Source organism: Hetaerina americana, unplaced genomic scaffold (genome assembly GCF_022747635.1).
Source record: "Hetaerina americana unplaced genomic scaffold, ioHetAmer1.1.p SCAF_40, whole genome shotgun sequence".
Lineage (NCBI taxonomy): Eukaryota > Metazoa > Arthropoda > Insecta > Odonata > Calopterygidae > Hetaerina > Hetaerina americana.
The window spans coordinates 4,577,755-4,594,605 of NW_027286986.1; the positions used below are offsets into that span (position 1 = coordinate 4,577,755).

Genomic DNA, 16,851 nt, shown 5'->3' on the forward strand with positions numbered 1-16,851 from the left:
AGGGTGTCCAAACTTAAGCTGCCGTTTCATTGGGCACCTAACGTTTAGGAGTCCACCTCAAAGCATGCGTGCCCTATTGACTGGCGAGTCTGGACACGGCTTTAGTCAAAGAAGCATCGGCAGCACACACCCTGACGTGGTGGGAACCCCATGAAGACTTCATTGCAGTTGTGCACCGTGAAATAAACCTGCTCTTGCACATTGCGCTGAAACTCATGCTCCACCTTAATCAGGTGTCTTTAGCATCAGGTTCTTGTGTGTTAGAATCTGTTAAACTCTCCCATGGCGTCCGTTCATAAGAGTATCAGCTATTACATAATCAATTGGCACGCGTATACCATTGACATCTATTGCATTCATACTACCCAACATTGCGTAGCATTGGATGCTGAATTCATTTGAATAGTAACATTAATTGGGAGCATTCTTAAAACTGATCTCGTCGATTCCAAACTATTTAATGGTTCTGAATTAGTAAATTGTGATGATTAAATAAAAACCATTCATCTTGGCTCCTGACAATACTCTTGAAACGTGCTCTCTTGGTCGAATCATGAGTGGCGAGGGCATAATTGATTTCTCAGTGATTAATGGATTGTTTATTATGATATTACTCTCCCAAGGATTTTTAAAGATAGATGCTTACTCTTGCTGCATTTTATATTTTGTTTTAATCCACGCAACCCACTTGCCAAGTGCAAGCACCCATTCAATAATATTTTATGTTCAACAAGCATCAGCAGCACCGATGTCGGTGCTATTTTTCATGTAAATTAACTTGCCTAAATGCCAAATGATCACCAGAAATATACATTTGTTGCTTGTTAATAATGCCGGCTCGAGATCGATTCATGGGATAAACTTGTTTTCCGTTTCAGTTGACTTCACTCATCATTTTGTCTGCTTGGTTAAGCACCAAGAGAAAGTCATCGCCACGGAAATGCTCTCCACTGCTAATATTTGCAGGTCACAAAGTCGGCTGATTTCAAGTCTTCATTTCTCCAAAGGCATACGTCTCTCTGGATTGTACAGTGACTTTAAAGTCACGCTCGAAGTTTATGGACTCCAAGTGAGGAGGGAAGTGCTTAGCCATGAGGCCAAATATCACATCAGAAAGGTGATTGAGCTTGTTTCACTTAGATGTGCACGTTCTCCCATGCCTGCATTCTTCTCCCTTTTAGGAATAGTAGGCGTTGGTGGCTGGGTTTAAAGAAATGAAAGAGCCATTGGTTTTGATCAGTCTGTCCTGGTGATAAAATTTGATGATTGGAATGCTTAATGAGGAAGGATAAATGCAGTCAAAGGCCAGCAAATGAATTGAACTTTTATTTCTCTTCCACATGAACCACATCAATGCGTATTCAGGAGAGCAGCAGAAATCGCATCACCCCCAAGAAGCTCTTGAAGCAGGAATCAAATCTAATAATGCCCATAGTGCAAAGCCCCGCGGGTCCACTGGCGGTGCGCTCCACTGCCTTTGCCCTTGCTGGTTATGTCGTCTTTTCCCTGAGGGAGCTCAACAGAGTGCAATGGACTTTGAACAAGGTGAGCCTCACAAGCAAGTCCAATTGGACACTTCCCAGGGCCCATTCATAGCAACTTGGTCAAAATAGTATTTTGTAAAGGGTATCAATCCAAAGTTAAAATCTACCATGAAATTTACGTAAACTCTTTACCCTAGTTCCAAGCATTTTAAAATTTAAACCAGTGAAATATATTGTCAAAGATGAAAAATGCTGTCAAGAGTAATCAAGTTTCCTATGATTTTCAATGCCACTGTCGTGCTCATGTATGTTCTCATGGGTATATTACATGAGCGGGAGGGGAATAACTATTAACCTACATTTGCCTGTCATTATGAAGACAATTTTTCAGCATAGTCTCTTATGTCAGTGTTCCCTAGAAATCTGTATTTAGTGAAAAAGTGTCTTTGCTGCCTCCCTTATTTCAGAGTTTAGATGGCAAATGAGTGTTGAAGAAAAAGGTCAATTCCTTGCTGAGATAGATCTGATGACCCATTATCAGTCGTAGACTTAGATCATTTTATTGTGTAAGCCATTTACTCTGTGAAGAACTCGTCCCTGAATCTCATTTTGCTGCGCTTGGTTATTTATTTGCATAACTTAAAATATGCCTTAGTGAAAAATCAGATATGGCTCAATTGGTTAATTTTTAGGACTCAATTAATATTCAATCTTTGATTTGATATTTGGGAAGTAAGATCCTGCACGCAAACACCCTTAGTGAATGCAAATGGAAGTGTACAAGTGCATGTATGTTATAAATAAACTAGTTGTTTGATTAACCATGAAAAGTGTCAAATAGGTGGCATGAATTTAATTGTTGTATTAGCACTTAGATATCATCCAGTTACCTCAAATACTTAATCTAATAAAGATGAGTGATCTCAGTTATTTAATCTTGTGAATTCAATAGTGTGGGCTTAACATTACGTATGCATTCTCAATTGTACAAAGTGTGTGCTTTCACCCTTTTCTTCCTCCCATCTCATCGCAAGCACTCTTGCTCCAATGCCGAGCCCCTGTGGAAGAGGTGAGACGTACAAATTCGCTTAAGGAATTGGCCCATTCCACATGAAATAATCAAAATGTTTCAACGTGCACCATTTCTGATTTCCTTGAAAGTCAGCACAGTGGTATAGCGCCACATCCAAGGATATAAGAGTGAATGTTGTCCCCCTAGCCAGTGTGCACTGTGTGTGCAGTGCATTGCTAGCCGTGCACTCATGCTGAGGTCATGATTTTCAGAGGTCCATGAACTTTGCTCAAGTACAGGTTCCAATGGGACTAAAAATGTATATAATCATGGTTTCTTTAAAAAAATGTAAATGGTGTTTCTATAGCTATGAAAGGGATAGTCTCCCTGAGATCATTTCCAAATGGCTTCCACCTTAGCTTAGCCAACCAGATTTTGCTTCTCATTCCATGTACACTATCTTATTTAGGCTCTCTTCGCCATACTAGATGGGTTTTTGCAACATTATACATGTACAGTTTTTTTTTCTTATCAAGTTCATGCCCAGTGTCATTCGTGATGGTGAAATAAATTCCAGGATTTTTTCCAGCCCTTTCATTTTTTCTGAATTGAAGGAATGCAACACCACAAAACCAGAGATTCAAAATTTACCAAATAGAAAACAAACACTTTTAGTGAGCGATTCATCCTTGAAGGGTGTGGGCCTTGGGGAGCACCAAGTGCCATAATGGATGAAATGAGAACTTCTCTTCAGGGTGGATGCTTCTTCCCACGTCTCTTCCATGAAGGTCCATCCATCAATTACCCCCTATGGCCTGCGCTCAGTGCCCTGGGAGGCATCTCTTCTTTTCTCCTCTTAATTTTAAAATGATTTCGGCCATATAAGTCATAAATATTTTGATAATACATAGTGCATGTCTTCATCGAAATGGTGTGATTTTATTGTGCATATCAAAATGATATTACTCAATCACCGTATCAATTATCATGTAATTATCATTCGAATTAAACACTTTTGATTGAGAAGACTACTTATAAAAAAATTGTCACTTCATACGAGGGTAAGGTGAAAGGTTCTCGGCCTGACACAGAGCTGGTGTTCCCATCAACGAAAATTTGATTCCTGCCTGGGTGCAAATGTTATTATTTTGTAAGACAAGTTTCAACGTGTTCTCTTAAGCATTTTGTTTACACCTATTTTTGCAGTAGATGTCTTTCGTGTTTTTCGTCAAAATGAAAAAAAAGTTGAATTTTGTGTGATCATAACATTCTTCTTCGTTTTGGATGGATTAAACCCAAAGGAATTTCATCTGGAGTTGACAAAAGTGTACGGGGACTCTGCTCCTTCAATGTCAACTGTTATAAAGTGGGCAGCTGAATTCAAACGTGGTCACACATCCCTCAAAGATGACAGACACGAGGGATGGCCAAAAACCACAGCCGCACCAGAAACCATAGAAAAGGTGCACGATATTGTGTTGGACAAAAGGTGAGTGAAGGTCAGTGAGATACAGGGTTCATCCGGAAAATAAGTGGACTGACTCCTGGGCTGGGCGCGCCGCTCCAGGCGTGCCCAGCACCGCTCTGACGGGCTGCGATTGGAGGGGGGTATGTTGGCAAGCGACGCTGAAAAAGGCAGTCGGCTCTGAGCTGTGGTGTAGTGAGGAGCTCTGTTAACGCGAACCTCCACGCTTCGACCCACGTCACGGAACGCGATGCCGAAGTTTTTGGAGCAGCGTTATTCCATCAAATTTGCGGTAAAGCTTGGGAAATCGTCTACCGAAACTGTCGGTATGATTAACCAGGCTTACGGGGAGTCAGCCATGTCCAGAAACATGATCTTTCGGTGGCACAAGATGTTCGTGGAGGGCAGAGAAGAGGTCGACGACGAGTCTTCGAGAGGTTCCCGATGATGCCTTCGCGGGAGCGTTCCAGGAATGGGAACGCCGCTGGAACAAGTGTATCGACTCACAAGGGTCCTATTTTGAGGAATATTAGCTTAAGATATGTAAAAGTGTAATAAATTTTTTTTCCTGAGCTCAGTACACTTATTTTCCGGACGAACCCTGTAGCTAAGGCCGTGGGGAAGAAAGTGTGCAAAATATCTTGCACAAAGAATTAGGGATGTTGAAAGCTCTGCCCAAGGTGGGTGCCGCATTTGCAGAAAGCCAATCGAAAGCAAATGCGCAAGCGATTTTCGGAGCAATATTTGGACCGGTTCAAGAGGGAACCGACCGATTTTGTGCGGCGATTAGTCACCATGGATGAGACATCGGTCCACCACTACACCCAAGAAACGAAACAGCAGTCGAAGCGGCGGGTGGTTCAGCGCCAAAGGAAGCGAAGTCGATTGCATCGCATCTGCCGAAAAGATCATGGCCAGTGTGTTTTGGATGTGAAAGGGATCCTATTAATTGATTACCTTGAAAAAGGCAGAACAATTACAGGCTAATATTACTCCAACCTTCTTGACCAGCTGGATGTCGCGAGAAGAAGCCTGGCTTGGGGATGAAAAAATCATCTTTCACCAGGACAAAGCACCTGCTCACAAAGGTGCATTGGCGATGGGAAAACCACAGGATTTGGGGTTTGATTGGCTGGGCCATTTCCCCCTATTCTCCTGATTTAGCACCCTCAGACTTACATCTGTTCCAAAACGATGAAATTTGTTAATGGGAAACACTTGGCATCCGATGAAGAAGTTGAGAGGGCCGTAGATGGATTTTTGTCACCTTCTTCCAGTCTTTCACTTCTGGGAAGGAATGCTGATGCTGGAGGAATGCTGGACCAAGTGTGTTGAAGTCAAGAGATATTATGTAGAAAAATAAAATCATTTTTTAACTGAAAATCGCAGTCTTTCATTGTCAGGTCGAGAACTTTTTGTTGTTTATGCAGTGTACTGTGCAAAATACCAAAACATTATCCTTGGAAAATATGTTGGACAGTATGCCTAAATGAAATTTTCAATATCCCATTAGTAATTTTCGGGGAATGAAATGCTCCCAACGAATCTCTGAATAGTGGTTATAAATGTAAATTACTTAGTTGTGGAGAGGTGATTTTGAATGCAGCCAAGAGCGTTTCCCCTTCTGATTCTGTTGACTCCTCCATCTGCATGCCTTGGCAGGTTCCGTATTCATCCCCCCTGGAGGGTGTTGTGCAGATGAAGCTGAAGTGCCAGCTGGAACAGAATGCCGAGGAACGAGGCTTCCTCACAATGTTTGAGGACATCAGTGGCTTTGGTGCATGGCACCGACGTTGGTGCTTGTTGCATGAAGACAGGCTGTCATTCTGGAAGTACCCTGAGGATGAGAGAAAGAAGGTGAGTGGAATTGAAATGTTTTTGTGAGAGTAGAGAGGGAGATGATGTGAATGTACCTGCATTGCCAGAACGCGGAATGTGTGATGATCCTTGATTTGTGGCTCAATGTTGAGAAAATGAGAATGGCTCCTCACCACGCGGGTTATGGACAGTTATATTCATTCCTAAATAGATATTTGAGAATTGGAAATGTCCTGGGCCTTTCAGTGACAGAGACTTGTATTTACTATGCAGGCACAGGTGTTACATACGTTCTTCTTACAGTTTGTGAGGGTGAGCATGCACAAAAATGCACGTGGAATGAAATAATGGAAGTTACAGCTTGATGAATTGCAGCAAAGGTCAACGTGCAAGATGAATTGTGATTGCTGAGTATATATCCGTTTTCGTACTGATGGCCAAGCACATAGTATTCACTTTTCTTGTAATGTGCAGAGTAATCACATCTTAAACAATTGGCGCAGTAATTTTTTCACTTGGAAATTCTCATGTTGTATCAGTAAAGGGGAATAATGTTGCAAGTGTAGCAGTCGATGAAAGTTTTGAAATATTCCAATGGTTGATGTAGTCATTAGTTTCTTTTTCACTCTCCGGCATTCTTTCAGGGGACTCTCCATTGACTGAGCAAAGTGCCCCATGTATGCTATATCATATATCCCATTAGACTAAGCACTATGCTAGTACTTAGTCTAATGTGTTGTTTCTTCTTTTGATAATGAAACAATACCGTGGTTATTTACCATGAATTAATGGTGTGCCCAATAGTGTAACAATGGAATGGTTATATGAAACAGTAATATTAAAAAGAATGCAATCGAGATTTATGAAATTCATCAGTAAAGCAAACATAATTATTAGAGTTAGAATTATAAACTATAAAATCAAGCCTTTATTACTTCCATATTATGCTTGTCCCCTCCCATTAACTACAACCTTGACGTGGTGGAAAGGCTTGTGCGTTCCGATGACCCCTAGAGCTGTGCTGGTGGGAACAATGATAATCGCTCTTGGTAAGGCCACCCATGCCAGATTGGTTGAAGGTGAGGAGCCTGACGAAAGTTATGTGGTCCTCACAGCATCTGTTCCTCAGTGAGGCATCTGCAAAGTCATCTGACACCATTGGGGCAGTTATTGAGTGATTGTGTCACATTGAAAACACTATTGAGGAATGCAACAGGAAACCATTTCACTTATTTATCCAGAGATTTTTATCATTGGCTGAATAGAGAAAATGAGACCTGAAAACTATGGGACTTGACCTATTTGGTTGTGTGTTTTGTCCGGCAGTGGAAGAGGCAAGGCTTCGGAGGTCGTCATCTCATGAAAGTTGGCTGGGGATGGGGGATTGGAATGCGACGGTAGGCGAAGGAAGAGATGGTGATGAGGTGGGGAACTACAGTTTAGGTACAAGGAATGACTGTGGGGAGAAAGCAATTGAGTTGTGTAGCAGACAGCAGTTAGTCATTACCAACACTTGGTTTAGGCACCATGATGGGTGTAGGTAAACATGGAAAATGCCAGGTGACTCTGAAAGGTAACTGTTAGATTATATTCTGGTTAGGCACAGGTTCCGGCACAGTGTGATCCATTTGCACAGCTTCACAGGAGTGGATGCAGACTCTGACCACAATCGAGTTGTCATAAAGTGTAGAGTCCATTTCAAAAAGATAAGGCAGGGGCGGTGGGTTAGGAAGTGGAATGGAGAAACATGGGCTATAGAAAAAATCATGGATGAAGGTAAAGAGCTGACTGCTATCGAGAAAAAATGTGAATACATAAAAAAGGGATATCGAAAGCTGCAAAAGAAACTATGGGAACCGTAAATGAAAAAAGGACAAGGAAACCATGGATCACAGATGATATGATTAGAAAGATGGATGGGAGAAGGACAATGAAAAATGTAAATACAGAGTAAGGTAGAAGTAAATGCAAAGAGTTAAATAATAAATTGAGGCAGGTAACAAATAGAGCAAAAGAAGCATGGTGAAAGATGCGGTGCAAGGATATGGAAAGTTTGCAGAAGGTTAAAACACTATCAGGAAATGAGGAGATTTTCCCATAAGGAAGATTAAATGAAATAAGGCCATGGGGGTAGACAATATTCCTGGGGAACTACTTAAAGTGAAGGAAAATGTGGGAGGAAGAGGCTATATGGGCTGATCCGTAGTATTTATGAGGAAGTAATCTGGCCGGAAGACTTTGTGAGATCAGTTTTAGTTCCTATTCCAAAAAAGGTAAAGGCTACATCTTGTGAGGAATACAGGACAGAGTTTGATTTCGCACCTTGCTAGAGTTGTACTAAGGATCATAAACAAAAAGGATGGAGAGCATGGCAAATTATTACTTAGGGGATGATTAGTTTGGGTTTAGGAAGGGGAGAGGTACGCGTGATGCCATTGCAGTAATGAGATTATTAATCGAGAGGAATATAGAACACAACCAGGAGGTATTTGCCTGTTTCGTAGATTTCGAAAAAGCATTTGACGGAGTGAATTGAGAAAAACTAATGAGTGTACTGTAGAAAATAGGAATAGGTTTGAGGGATAGGACTTTTATTTGCAACCTGTACTTGTGAAATGATTAAAGAGGCATGGAAAGAACTGGAGGTACGAATGGAAGTCAGGGGGAATATGTAAATTCAGCTGTGTTTGCTGATGACCAAGCTTAGTTCGTCAGTCAGCCAAGGGGTTGCAAGCAATGCCGAGGAAATTGGAAATTCAGTGCAATAGATATGGGTGGAGAATCAATATAAATAAAACAAAAGGTTATGCAATTTTTCAGGAAGAGAAAAACTTAGTTAAACGTTAAAATGGGAGGGCAAAAAATAGAGCAGGTAGAACAGTTTATGTATCTCGGAAGTATTGTGGACCAAAATGGTCAAAGTAGTAGGGACGTAAGGAGAAGAATTGCCCTAGGCAAAGAACCTTTCGTGAGGAGAAAATTGGTGACAGGGATGTTGAGGAAGGCTTTTTAAGGTTAAGACTCATTAAAACTTTGATATGGAGCGTGGTTATGTTATGTATGGTGCGGAAGCATGGTCAGCAGGATGATAGGCATTGATTGTAGGCTTTTGAAATGTGGGTGTGGAGAAAGTGAAGTGGACAGATAAAAAAGCAAAGTAGGAAGTGCTATGTATGGTGGGGTGAGGAGAGGGGATTGCTGGGAGAAATCCAAAGGAGAAAGAAAAAATGAATGCAGAGTGTTGTGATTGGCAATGGGATGTTGAAAAGTGTGATAGAGGGGAGAATATAGGGCGAACATGGAAAGGGTGGGAACAAGATAGGGATGTTGTTGGTCGGGTTGAAGGAGGTACACCTCAGTTTTGGCATTACCCTCGTTTTAACAAAATCATGATAAACAGACCAGTATTATACCATGTTCATCTAGACATATCATTAAATGACATTTCTTATTGCAATGAAATGCTGTAGACTTAAACAACTGTTTGAATGGGATTGGAATCATCTTTTCATTGCAGGAGCCAATCGGTTGGGTAAACCTCAATGCTTGTTCAAATGAAAGTGTTGGTCCTGTGCCGCGGCACATATGTGCCCGCCCAAATACTTTCCTTTTGGAGACCAGGCGTGCCGCCCTGCCTGAAGACAGAGACTCTCTGGTCCTGGTCACTTCATCCACATTCACGACAATCAGGTAAGGATTGATGGCTGTGTGATGTGGGGCAAGTTGAGTCCCTTTTTTGTATAAAACTGTCATTTATGCATTGTCATGTTTCCTAATAAGCATGGAAACCAAAACCAAAATAAAAAATCTTTTGACCGTGAGAAACTTTGTGAAAAGGAAGAAAATCAAGTCACGTTATTTGTCAACTCGGAAATTATTCAATGATGCTTTTCCACCATGCCTAATGAAAGAGAGGAAACATGCAATACGTTTACATTTTATTTGAAAGTCATCACTTTTTTGATGATCGGGGAACATTAATTTAATTGAATGTTCTTGTATTTAGAATAAACATTTATTAAGGGTCTCATTATGTTAAAAGATAGTATTCTGTGTTAAATTAATCTACAATTTAAAATGCAAAGGAATTTTAAAAAATTTGTATATATGTTGCATTGATGTATGTGACTTACCATGTAGTAATTTTCAAATTAATTCTAGAGTTTAAACAGCGAAAGTGGAGGTACTTTGCTATGACACCCTAAAGAACTAGTGTATGGGATTGACACATCTTTTATTGCAAACTCTTAAACTCTAAGGCTAAAAAGATAATAAAATTTCCCAGTTTTGGAAAAATTCTTGGTGAGAACAGGAACACGTTGGAGTGAACATAACCATAAATGTCAACTTGGCATAAATTTTTAATGAGTATCTTTAATGAGGGGTGATGTAGCATCTTCTTTATTTGTCATCGCTCATTTAAAAAAATAGTTTGGTAATTTGTAATAGATGGAGGTAAAAACCTTGGCACTTCATTCAAATGGGAGCAACCTATTAAAATTAAATGTTGCAATTGCAAGCAATGACATTTATTAAGCAAAATAAATGAGTGAGCATCAGAAATATTCATTTGACCACAGCCAAAAAGAAGTGGTGGCCCCTCCACAACTCCCTTGGTGAAGATAGTTAACGAGCTATTTGTATTCTGTGCACTCCATACACTCATAACAACGCTGTGAAACCTGAAATAACTGCCCTTGATTGTAGCTTTGTCCGGAAGGCAACACACACACAGCCTTTAATTAGGGTAGACGCCCATAGTTTTTCCGTCAAACAGTCTGTCACATTTATTATTCTCAAATTTTAAAAAAATTGGTTTTTTAGAGAGAATCGCAAATTTTAAGATTACTTTCACAAGCAGTATAATTCTTATTGTGTGCCAAGTATTAAGCCTGAGCAATGGAATAAATTTCTACCCTAGGACACATCTCCCGTGTCCTCAGCAAGAGATTCCTTGAAGCACTTGTCCCCTGCCTGAATGTTCCTCCCCTCCTTAGATTATTTCCCCGCAGATGTTTCTGCACTCTAAGAGGCTGACCATTGAAGGAACGCATCTGACCCTGTAATACTTTCAGGGGCTTTAATTGATGCTTCAGTGGCTTTTACTCATTGACTGGAAAATAAATGGACTCACTCTATTTTCTGACAATCTGTGGTTCACCACAAAGCTGCCGTGCTGAGAGAATTGCACAGACATGTATAGCCAGGGTTATCATTTAAGCCTGAATCCAGGATGCTTTGATCAAGAGATAAGTTCCTTGTGAAGTAGAAGGGAATTGAGAAATGGAGTTTGTGTTTCGGAGCGGTGTGTGTGTGTGAAGTGTGGTTTCTGGGTGTCCATCCAGCCCTTAAGTATCCGACGAAGGTGTGAAGACTTTGTGCAGGCAAAGGGAATAGTTTATGAAGTTCTATCGGGATGGGAAAACTCTCCACCTTTGCAAAAGCAGACAAACCCAAGTTTGCACCAGCAATACTGTTTAATTTAAGCACATAATTATTAATAGTCTTGGAAACTTAAGCAAAAGTCATGACTTCTGAAACACTTTGTGGGCATGCAAACTTTGCTGATTAGAGTCCCCTTCTTCGATTCCTTAAATATTCTGAACCATTGCAGGAACTGTATTATTGAAAATACCTCAAAAACTTGGTTAATTCCATGTAGAAATCTCAATTGCATGACCCAGGTTTAATTGTTGTGCAACATCTTCAGGCAAGCGACGGAAAACTATCCTCGAGGGCACATCTTCAGTTTTGGGGGGGGAAGGGTGTAGTGTTGGAGGTGGTGGTCGGCTGCAAAGTTGTTGCTGGGGAAAGTGCAGGGAGGAGAAGTGGTTGTTTACTAAGTGGTGGCTGGGGAAGATGTGGCGAAATGGACCAAGTAATGGCGGTCGCAAGGCTCCATCATTTTCATATCCCTCGCCACACCTTCCCCAGCAGCCACCGCTTAGTAAACAACCCCCCTGCACACTCCTGCCTCTCATCCCTCCCCCCAACATAGCTGAGAATGTGCACTGGTGCTGCATAGTGGTCTCTCACTCTCCTAAAGATGTTACGCAGCAACTAAACCTGGGATGTGTGATCAAGTTTTTTCTTTGAACTTGAAGTTTTTGGATTTCTTTTAAATCTGTGCCAATCTTGTCATCCAAAATTACATATTTTGACTTATTTCTTCCCTTTATTACTCAACCGTATTTTCCCTTCCCTATATTTTTAATAATCTAAAGCCCCTCTTAATATTACTGCCCCAGTCTTCTTGGAATTTCGTCATCAACGTTTTCCGCGTGACTAGTGCTTTAACACTTTTCTTTTCAAAAGAGAAGCCAAACTTCAGGAAAAATGTAGGAGGAAGTGCATTTGTAGTGAATGTGAGGAAGACTTGGAATGTGCATTCCTCTTCCCAGAGGAATGGACATTTCGTTGTGACTCAAATACTCATTCATTAATAGACTTTCTTCTTTTCAGGCACCTCCTGTCAGCCGACTCAAAGGAAGAACGACAAGTGTGGTGCTCCCAGATCAACAAAGCAATAAGGTCTCTTCGGGCCTGGGGTCCAAGGGTATAACTCATTGAGCTGCAATATCTCCCTGGCACAATTCTATACATCCGTAGCGACTTGTGTCTGTTTCAGAATATCTGATGTCTACACAATTTTGAATATCATACTAACACCCATTAGTTCACGCTCTATTTTCCTATTACACTCACTTTATAAATGTGTTCTTAATAGAAATGTTGTAATGCTCTCTGCTTGAGTCCACGCTCCATTGTTTCCCTTGGTTGACCAAGTTCTCTCACTCGTCAAGAGCAGTGGTTGTGCATCGACCTCGACTCCAGAGCATCCCCAGCATGTTGAATGAGCTCAACCTCCCAAAGAGCATGGCATCCACTTAGTTTTGGCTGCGCCCCCCCCCCCCCTCATCCCTTTCTCTCTATGCTGCTTCCTCATGACATACTTCTCTTGTCTAAATGAAATCACTCATTTAGCTGTCTTTCTCTCTTGAACATAGCTCTCTGTTTGAAATCAACTTAGTATTTTATATTTTTGAAAGTTATTATCTTTATGAAATGTATCTTTTGTGTTTATTTACATTGGTATTTTGTATAAATTTTATATATCCTATTAAATGTATATAAATGGTGTACTGTATATTTTGATTTTTTTTTTCATGCTCTAATAATGAAATTTCCTTACCTATAGTAGTTATTGGTATTCCACCTCTGATATTATTAACACATTGATGTCCAATGGACTTTTTTATCCATGACAGTAATTTAACTATGCTATTTCTAATGTTTAGAATGTACTGGCATTCCTGTCATTTAAGTGTCACTTGGTGACTGAGGGGTAAACCTCAGAATTAAATGAGCCAGTTCACAAATGACATTATTCCAACATCCAGTGCGTACCATGCAGATGCACAGAGAGAGAGATGTGCTCTCGTCACTGGCCTATAAATAACTGCCTTGGCTCTTTCGCTAGTCCCGTTGTGGCTGATTAATGCGGGCGGCCTCTTGACAGAACTGCAAACAACTGTGTTGGAGCCACCACTCTACCCCATGGCAAACTTGTGGTCCATTTACAATACAGAGAAAGATAAAAAAATGTTACTTTACATATGCCCTTAAATTCTTGGGGCATTGGACTCCAAACACATCTTTTTCCAAGATGTATTTCAGTGTGAAATGTAATTCGGTGGTGGTGAACTGGTGTGGAGAGTACTTCTATGGCTTCTGCTTGGACGCACACATCTGGTGCTCGTGGTCCATGAAGATGGTGAAGTCGGATTCCTCCAGCATGTGATGAAACCACTTAGCGACCAGCGTAACGGCTGCATTTCCTCCCTGCCCCTGTGAAGAAGGCCAGGCGCTGCCATCTGCCGGTGCAACACTCCACCAATGAGTTAGGTCTGGATGTGTAAGCAGTGGCACCTGAGCAAAAGCATCTCCACATGCATTGAATGCACGTTGAGTTTGGTGCATCAACTGCCCACAATCACTCCGTTTCACTCCTCCTCGCAACAAGCAGTTGATGTGATGCCCGTTGAAAAACAGAGGGATGACACGCCTATGACATTAACCATGTCGAGCAGTTGGTGCAATGGCTTCACTCTCCAGCTTGGGAAAGCACTTCACAATGTAGAAGCCCTTCCACGACATCAAGGGGGAGAGTTATCCTGTTTGACATCTCGCAAAAAAGTGAAGTGCAAAAGTATGTCATCTCTATCAAGAAATTTTGGAGATTATGTTGTCACTGGTTTTACTGGAAAGATTTATAATGGTTAATCTCTACTGAATCTTTGAATTTTGATATTGCTTCACCTTGATGTCTGTGTCTTAAATTTGACTCTAGTAAGAAAAATGTTACCGTGAATTAATGAGTATCCTTTACCACATGTTATATAATTCAAAAGGAATAAATGGGGTATTTGTGATTGCTCTTTTCCCTTGTCTTAATGAGAGGCTGTGAGACACTCTTGCCTGCAGGGGAGTAAAGTTTAATGCAACAATTTCAGAGTGTAAAAATCATTCGCCTTGACTGGGATTCGAACCCAGATCCCTCAATATCCGGTCGAGTGCTTTAGCCACTTAAGCTACCGAGGCGTCCTCTTAAACTCTGAAATTTTGGGTCTTTTAAAGGGACAAGGTGTTGTGATGAAATACCGTACATACAATTTGAAATTTGAATTTGAAATGCACATTAGCGGATGACTCCGTTAAAAGTTACTGCTGCGGCATCTCCCGCAGTTTCTTTGGAATTTGAGTAAAGTTTAGTTCCACAACCTAATGTTCCACTGCATAGTAAAACAATTACATGGATGAAACATGGGTCCATTACTTCAACCCGAGACAAAAGAACGATCCCAAACAATGGATTCTAAAAGGAGAAACTGACTCCAAAGAAGGCGAAGACCGTTTCATCTGCAGGCATGTATTATGCGAACTTATTATAATGTTTGAGCGAAGAAATCAAGCAAAAGTGGTCGCATTTGGCTGCTAAGACGAAATTGTTGTTTTATCAAGACAATATACCAGCTCGCAAATCTGATATTGCAATAGCCAAATTCATGAAATAAAGTCGGAATTGCTACCTCATGCACCCTATTTGCCAGATTTAGCCCCCTCAGAATATTTTCTGTTCGCAAACTTGAAAAAATGGCTTGGTGGTCAAAGATATTCCAACCAGGAAGCAGTGATGTCAGCAGTTAATAGCTATTTTGGGGAGCCAGACAGTTCTTATGATAAGAATGGTATCAAACTTGTTGAACATAGCTGGGAAAAGTGCATAGAGCTGAAAGGAGCGTATGTTATAAAATAAATACTGAGTCCATTCTTGACCACACCCACATCTCAAAGTCTTCATGCTCATCCTCACGCCTGGGAGGAAACGTTTCCCTTCCATACTCTCGTTACACTCGTCTCATCTTTACTTCCCATCTTTACTCAGTATACCCTTCATCAATTCTTTTCTTTCAAATGCTCCTTTCGCTAACATATTATTCTCCCTATGTCCCCATTTCAATGCCCCTTTTCCTCTAAAATACTGCCCAAATACATGCCCCAGCTGATTTCCCCCCCCCCCCCTTACTTCAATGTTGACTTAGATTTCCTACTCTAAGAGAATATCAGTACTCCTTCCAAAGAAACTGTGGGAGATGCAGCAACAGTGACTTTTAATGGAGTCATCCACTAACGTGCATCTCAATGCAACAATTTTATTGATCATTACTCTTGTTTTCTTGTGGTTAATCTGAAAACCAGAACCTGACATTTTTGTGCCAAAATGGTGCTATCAACTTATGAAACATTTAGATTTCATATTACAGGGCAATCATGATGATGGAAAGTACCAGGCCAACTACAGAGCCCTGTGGGACACCACATTTTACTTTAAGAGCTGAGGTTCAACTGCCATTGAGTTCAAACAAATGTTGGTGATAATCCAAATATGACTTCATTAGTTTCTGTGCAAATCCCTTAACACTATAATATTCCAGCTTCAATAGTAAAAATGAATGGTTTACATTGAGTCATAGAGACTGATTCCCTCTCTTCAAATGCAATGACGACACAAATAACTACGGACTCTACAGCCATCATTGTAGATTTCCCAGATTGAAAACCATACTGAGATTTGGAAAGCAGATAATTTGACTCAAAAAATCACACATAACATCTTTCAGTATATCTTCAAAAATTTTACGGTTTTACGTGGAGGATAACACTTATACCATACAATTCAGGACCACAATTGGAAATAGGATTATCTAGGCAGGTGGAAAGTAGAGGATGTTTTTGGCGCAGAATATGTTATAAGAATGCAAAATATTTTCAAGAACCTTACAATTGCTAGTTTTTAGGGTGATATCAGTTATGAGATCCCCACAAATTATGATATTGGCTCTTGGAGTCAAGAAAGGGAATAGCACTAGTTCCAGTTGCTTACAGAAATGTTCAAATACGACATTAGGGGAGTGATACACAGAAGAAATGATAAGATTCAGGTCCTTCAACATGATCCCAGATATTTGGAAGTGCAATTCCTTATGGAATTTGTCTATATCAATTATTTTAAAATGCGTGCTGTTCAAGGCATAAATACAGGTACCACCATTTTGGGATACTGACCAGCAGCCGAATGATGCTAAGCTAAAATCACTAATGTTATACGCAACTACTTCATTTTTTGTAAGCCTATGTTCATTGAGACAATAATAATTTTATTTCCCCAATTGACAAGTACATAGTATGGTACAGAATATCATACAATTATGTAATCGTATAGGGTACGTCAATAGGTACAGTAACTGGATTACTAGCCAGAGAAAAGAGAAATAAAATAAAATTACACCTACACATAATTAAGAATTTACACAATGTAAAATTCAGAATTACCCAGAACTGAAGTAGTCGTTCACACTGTAAAAACATTTTTCATTTAAGTACATAAATAACTTATTTTTAAAAATAGAGAGTGATTTGTCATTTTTTAAACTAATGGGAAGCCTTTTGAATATTTTGATGCACAGAGAACGAGGTCCCTTGGACATCATTGTCATGCTAGCAGACACTAC

At 40.4% G+C, this 16,851-nt stretch overlaps 1 protein-coding gene across 1 annotated transcript in view; it reads left to right on the forward strand.

Annotated features, from left to right (window-relative positions):
- LOC139692741 (anillin-like) overlaps positions 1–12,779 on the forward strand; it is a 47,378-nt gene extending 34,599 nt beyond the window's left edge. The window contains exons 16-20 of the mRNA XM_071590987.1: positions 879–1,117; positions 1,366–1,545; positions 5,624–5,818; positions 9,297–9,469; positions 12,242–12,779. Coding sequence (XP_071447088.1) covers positions 879–1,117; positions 1,366–1,545; positions 5,624–5,818; positions 9,297–9,469; positions 12,242–12,341 — 887 coding nt within the window. The 3' untranslated portion in view covers positions 12,342–12,779. The remainder of the gene's footprint in view (positions 1–878; positions 1,118–1,365; positions 1,546–5,623; positions 5,819–9,296; positions 9,470–12,241) is intronic.
- The last annotated feature ends 4,072 nt before the right edge of the window (positions 12,780–16,851 follow it).